At 52.1% G+C, this 6,000-nt stretch overlaps 1 protein-coding gene across 1 annotated transcript in view; it reads left to right on the top strand.

Annotated features, from left to right (window-relative positions):
• PYGB (phosphorylase, glycogen; brain) overlaps window positions 1-5,923 on the top strand; it is a gene marked incomplete at its 5' end in the record, with an annotated part of 16,761 nt that extends 10,838 nt beyond the window's left edge. The window contains 13 exons of the mRNA XM_009074592.1: window positions 434-577; window positions 923-1,015; window positions 1,127-1,273; window positions 1,396-1,559; window positions 1,872-1,986; window positions 2,696-2,797; window positions 2,931-3,078; window positions 3,157-3,215; window positions 3,885-4,026; window positions 4,360-4,567; window positions 5,002-5,136; window positions 5,314-5,380; window positions 5,643-5,923. Of these exons, the coding sequence (XP_009072840.1) occupies window positions 434-577; window positions 923-1,015; window positions 1,127-1,273; window positions 1,396-1,559; window positions 1,872-1,986; window positions 2,696-2,797; window positions 2,931-3,078; window positions 3,157-3,215; window positions 3,885-4,026; window positions 4,360-4,567; window positions 5,002-5,136; window positions 5,314-5,380; window positions 5,643-5,795 (1,677 nt within the window). The remainder of the gene's footprint in view (window positions 1-433; window positions 578-922; window positions 1,016-1,126; window positions 1,274-1,395; window positions 1,560-1,871; window positions 1,987-2,695; window positions 2,798-2,930; window positions 3,079-3,156; window positions 3,216-3,884; window positions 4,027-4,359; window positions 4,568-5,001; window positions 5,137-5,313; window positions 5,381-5,642) is intronic.
• Between the last annotated feature and the right edge of the window lie 77 nt (window positions 5,924-6,000).

Here is a 6,000-nt window from a genome sequence, read left to right as displayed (position 1 = left end):
TTCCTGCTGGTGTTTTAAAACAGACCAGCATAAAGGACAGTATGTGCGAGGGGCCACTGGTGTTTCCAGAGGAACAGTTCTAGCTCTTGGCTATTTCAGGGAACCCAAAATCCTTTGTCCAAATCCCCTGAAAAAGATCTTGCAGCAAGGGAGCATGTTGTGTTGACCCTGTAGCAGTAACATGGATGTGGCAGGTTTTCTTGTTCTCTGGAGGGAGCTCTTTGGGATGCCAAGCCACTTAGTCTCTACAGCTGCTGTCCCCATCAGAGACATGTGAGAAACATCCACGATTGCACCTGATGAGGTGCCAAAACTGTGAGACCTGTTGGGAAGCCCATTGGAGTGGATAGGAGCATCTCCAGGGGTTTGGTTGCCAAGTGGGTATGGGTATGGCAGCTGCAGCACTGATGGCCATGGTCCCCTCCACCTGCAGTTCTTTGAAGGCAAGGAGCTGCGGCTGAAGCAGGAGTACTTTGTGGTGGCCGCTACCCTCCAGGACATCATCCGCCGCTTTAAGTCCTCCAAATTTGGCTGTCGAGACCCTGTGAGAACATGCTTTGAAACCTTCCCAGACAAGGTGAGTCTGTGGGCAGAGATGGTCTGGGGATGTTTTCATCAGACCTGCCTATCATAAGGGAGAGCAGGACACTCAGGACCAAGTGTGGGGGCATGTATACAAACATCCTGGCAATTTGGATCATAAAACAGGTGATCTCTGGGCCTATTTTCCCAAGGGAAAATTTGCAATTTGGAGCAAATTGTGAAAAGTTTGAATAGCTCCATTCCTGAGATCTGTATCTGTTTCTGGGGTGTGTGTCACAAGCAAAGATTTGGGGCTGACCTGCATCCCAACCCCATGCATGCAGGACACCATCACAGTCCTGTCACCACCAGAACTGAGCCCAGCAAGTCTGTGTTGCAGGTGGCTATTCAACTAAATGACACCCACCCTGCCCTGTCCATCCCAGAGCTCATGCGGATCCTTGTGGATGTGGAGAAAGTAGACTGGGACAAGGTGAGCAAAGCTGGGAGGTCCACGCCAAACCTTGCAGGGGAAAGAGCTGTGTGATTTCCTTTCCCCTCCTGGCCTGGGCATGTACGCGTTAACCTGCTGTCTGTAACGCAGGCCTGGGAGATCACGAAACGCACCTGTGCCTACACCAACCACACTGTGCTGCCTGAAGCCCTGGAGCGCTGGCCGGTCTCCATGTTTGAAAAGCTGCTGCCACGTCACCTAGAGATCATTTATGCCCTCAACCAAATGCATCTTGATGTAAGGAACCAGGATGGTCACAGGCTGTGGGAACTCCAGAGGTCTTGATCTGACCACATTTAGGATAGGAATGCTCCTAGGTCCTGTGGCTAGGTCACTAACATCCCTCTTCCTGCCTGCAGCGGGTGGCAGCTCTCTACCCAGGGGACATTGACCGTCTCCGGAGGATGTCAGTGATTGAGGAGGGAGACTGCAAACGTATCAACATGGCCCACCTGTGCGTGATTGGCTCCCATGCAGTCAACGGCGTGGCCCGCATCCACTCGGACATTGTGAAGAACACAGTGTGAGTTGGGGACACCCAAGGCCTGCACTCTCCACTCATTGGTTTTTGCCTGCAACCTGGGGAGGGCTAGCTGGGACAGTCAGGTGTCCAGGTCTGCTTTGGTTACCCTGCTGGCTGTGGCAGGTCGGAGAGACTCTCCCCCTTTGGAGCTGGTGAAACTCTTGGCATTACGGCTGAGGAAAGGGGTGAGAGGCAGCAAAGAAAGTTCATGCCTATTTCAGGGAGATCAGCAGAGTCAGGAGTACATAAAATGCAGGGCCCAGCTGAAGCTCTGGGTAGTGGTGGGTGGTTCAGAGCTCCCTGGTGTTCCAGGTTCAAAGATTTCTATGAGCTGGAGCCAGAGAAATTTCAGAACAAGACCAACGGGATCACGCCGAGGCGCTGGCTCCTGCTGTGCAACCCAGGACTGGCTGACATTATTGCTGAGGTGAGTTGTGAGTATGTGATGTGAGGGGGGTGAGCATGATCTGCTTGATCACCTCTTCTTGTGGTCTGATGAGATCTGAGGCTGACACTTGGCAGGTGGGGGGGGGACAGCCTGGGAGGAACAGGTAGGTGTGAGATTGGCTGGGCTTTAAAGCTGATGATGAAGCATTGGCCAAAACAAAGCTGCAGAAATTTAGATCTGGTTCCCTGTGCTCTCAAGTGATTAAACACTGTCAGGCACGACCATGGGGTGTCTGCAAAGGTTCCTAGGTGCAAAGTAGCTCCCTGGGAGCCCTAGCCCTATCTAGTTCTGTCCCCTCTGTTTGCCAGGCCCTTAAGCACAGGTTTTTGCTTCCATTGCAACATGTCATGGATATCCTGCAATTAAATGCATCTTTATGTCCTGCTCATCAGTTTCTCCAGCTGCCAAGAGGCCCTGGTACACGTGCACACATCCTCACTCCTCTGAATAAAGCTCCTCGAGAGAGAGAGGGGAGCATGTTTGAGTTTTTGCAAGTGCCCCATTTCCATTGGGCTCTCTGATGACATGGACAAATAACCTCACCATAAGAAACTGTGCAGTTTTTCCTGACCATGTTGCCTTTTCCAGTACCCAATGAGATTGTGGCATCTCTGTTGGGAAAGTGCAGTTGTGGGCTGGGTGAGGCATGTCACGGATGAGACATCCCTCTCTTGGTTTGTTCTTTCAGAAAATTGGGGAAGGCTTTATCACAGATCTGAGCCAGCTGAAGAAGCTACTGGATTTCATCAATAATGAGACTTTTATCAGGGATGTGGCAAAAGTCAAACAGGTAATGTGCACTGGAGGTAGGATGGGGGGAGAAGGCTAAAGGCACTATACTCCTAGGAACATCCCAGCAGCCAATGCTCACTTCTGATGCAAGCCCTGGGACCCCATGCCTATTCCTTACGTTTTCTTGCCAGGAGAACAAGCTGAAGTTTGCAGCATACTTGGAGGAGCATTACAAGGTCAAGATCAACCCTTCATCCATGTTTGATGTTCAAGTCAAGCGAATCCATGAGTATAAGCGGCAACTGCTGAACTGTCTGCATGCTATCACGCTCTACAACCGTAAGTCCTTGCCTGAGCTGGTAGGCAAGGGAGCTTTCAAATATGAAAAATTTTGAAGAAAGATCCCTACTCTTTCAGGCATCAGAAGTAATCCATCCAAATCCTTTGTGCCCAGGACTATTATGATTGGAGGAAAGGTAATGTGCATTCCAGACTCAGTGCATGCACAACTCAGTAGGGGTGTGGGGAAGGTACTGACACTTCCTGAGGTTTTGCTGGGCACATGTCTGCTGGCAGGCATTTCAGGAAACACCTCCATGGGCTAATTGGATTGAACAAGGCCCCATCACTGTTTCCCTATGGTTCAGGACTTCTTCTCACACTAGTGTTTTCACTACTTCATGGCTGAAAGAATTAGGATTCTTCAATCTGGAGAAGGCTCCAAGCAGACCTTATTTCAGTCTTCCAGTATTTTAAGGGGGCCTAAGATGGGGCAAACTTTTTAGCAGAGCCTGCAGCAATAGGACAATGGATATAGTGGTTTTAAACTGAAGTAGTGTTGGTTCAGATTAGATATAAGGCAGAAATTTTTACAGTGAGGGTCTGAACTTCATCCCTGGAAACAGTCAAAGTCAGGTTGGACAGGGTTCTCAGCAATCTGGTCTAGTTGAAGATACCCCTGCTTATTGCAGGGAGGTTGGACTAGATGGCCTTCAACAGTCCCTTCCAACCCAAATCATTCTATGATCTTATGTGAACAGCAGAGGTGAGGCCCAGACTCTCCCTGCAGTGAGGACCCACACTTCTATCTCTCGTGCTTTCCCTTCCTTAAAAGCTTTCACCATTTCTGGCCTGCTCTTCTTCAGGCAGCACCTGGCTACCACATGGCCAAGATGATCATCAAACTCATCACATCCGTTGGTGAGGTCATCAACAATGATCCCTATGTGGGAGACAAGCTCAAGGTCATCTTCCTGGAGAACTACCGTGTATCCTTGGCTGAGAAGGGTATGTCTGGTCTTGTGTAAGCATATGTCAGGAGTTGGCCATGCCTCAGCTGAGCCTAGGAACTGGCTGGTCTGAGAGGCTGTTGTGGCAGGCCACCTGGCTCTCCCTTAGGAAGGGCCTAAGGGTTCCACACAGTGCAGGAAACCACCTTCATGCAGGAGCAACAGCATCTGCATGGAGTCACAGCAAAGCTGAGCCTTACCCTGGCCAGTCGTGCTGCTTAGGCTGAGGTCAGAAGGGCCACTAGCAGATGCCCAGGATTGTTTTGCTGTCCTGGTTGTGGGGACCTGCAGTGTGCCAAGGATTAACTCCCACCTCTCTTGAACCTGGCAGTGATCCCGGCAGCGGATCTCTCCCAGCAGATCTCCACAGCTGGCACAGAGGCCTCGGGTACTGGCAACATGAAGTTCATGGTGAACGGGGCACTCACCATTGGTACCATGGATGGGGCCAACGTGGAGATGGCTGAGGAAGCAGGAGAAGAAAACCTCTTCATATTTGGCATGCGGGTGGAGGACGTGGAGGCCATGGATCGTAAAGGGTTGGTGCTGGGGAGGGCCCAGTGCATGCCAGGGCTTGGCAGATAGGGATACGTGTCCCAGCTCTGGCAGGGGAAAAAAGCATGTTCTCTGAGAGGGACACCCTCCTCCCTGGGCAGCTCTGGAGCAAGAAAAAGCAGGGGGCTGGAGGCAGCCGTTGCCTCGGGTTGGGCAGCGTATCATCCACCAAGGATGCAGTTCACCCAGAGCACAGTGGCTGTGAATGGGCCATGAGCCTGGGCCATGTTTCAGGCACTAGTCTCAGGGCCACTAGCAAGGTGCTCTGATGGACACAGACCCAGGAACAAAGCCTGTCACTCAGAAGCCATACGACAACCTTGCCTGCCCTTCCTGCCCCAAACACAGTGTCCTGCTCCCTGGGTGTTGGGCCCCAGGAGGAGCATCAGTCCCTACAGCCTTTCACTGCTGGATGCAGGTATAATGCCCAGGAGTACTACGAGTGCCTGCCCGAGTTGCGACAGGCTATTGACCAGATCAGCAGCGGTTTCTTCTCTCCTCGAGACCCTGGTTGCTTCAGGGATGTTGTGAACATGCTCATGTACCATGACAGGTGAGTCCTGAGAAGCATCCCCTGCAGTGGGCTGTGCTCAGCCTGCCCCAGCCTCCTTCCCCACTGGCCTAGGTCTCCCTGAGCAGAGGCTGAGCCCTACCTGCACAGAGGAGTCTCTCCTGCCCAGCTGGGACTCTACAGCAGCAAACCCCAGCTGTACTCTGCTTTGGGTTTCAGGTTTAAGGTGTTTGCAGACTATGAGGCCTACATTAAATGCCAAGGCCAAGTGGACCAGTTGTTCATGGTAAGACATATCCAGTATGGAGGGATAAGGATGGGGTCCTTGGCCATGGCAATCGGCAGGGAGACTGGGGGGAGCTGGGATGAAGTGTGCTCCAGTGGAGCCCTTCTTACAGACACCACAGTATGTGGGCATGAGGGAGGTTTTGCTGCTTTAGCAGCCCCCACACCAGTGTCAGGTGTGCACAGCTGGTGCCCTGCAAGGCTGCGAGCTGGGACGGAGCTGGTGAGGGACTGACTGCTTCAAGTGTCTCTCCTCTTCCCAGGATCCCCGACAATGGACTAAGAAAGTCATCAGGAATATTGCAAACTCGGGCAAGTTCTCCAGTGACAGAACCATTACAGAGTATGCCCGTGAAATCTGGGGTGTGGAGCCATCTGCCACAAAAATACCCCCACCCAACCTCCCCCGAGACTGATGCAAGCACAGAGATAGGCTTCCATCCCAGGAGGCCTCACCTGCATTTCACCACCAGTCAGATGGGCTCCACTCTGCAGAACCAAGGCCTCTCCCTCAGTGGGTAGAAGAATGCTCTGAGGAGAAGCCTTCACTGAGGAACAAGGACAGGAGAGAAAGGACCTTGTGTTTGCACCCATGTATCCAGCCTGCATGTGCTGCATAGT

Source organism: Acanthisitta chloris, unplaced genomic scaffold (assembly GCF_000695815.1).
Source record: "Acanthisitta chloris isolate BGI_N310 unplaced genomic scaffold, ASM69581v1 scaffold30125, whole genome shotgun sequence".
Classification (NCBI taxonomy): Eukaryota; Metazoa; Chordata; class Aves; order Passeriformes; family Acanthisittidae; genus Acanthisitta; species Acanthisitta chloris.
Note: the sequence above shows the minus strand (reverse complement) of the source record. Positions and strands in the feature narration are given on the sequence as shown.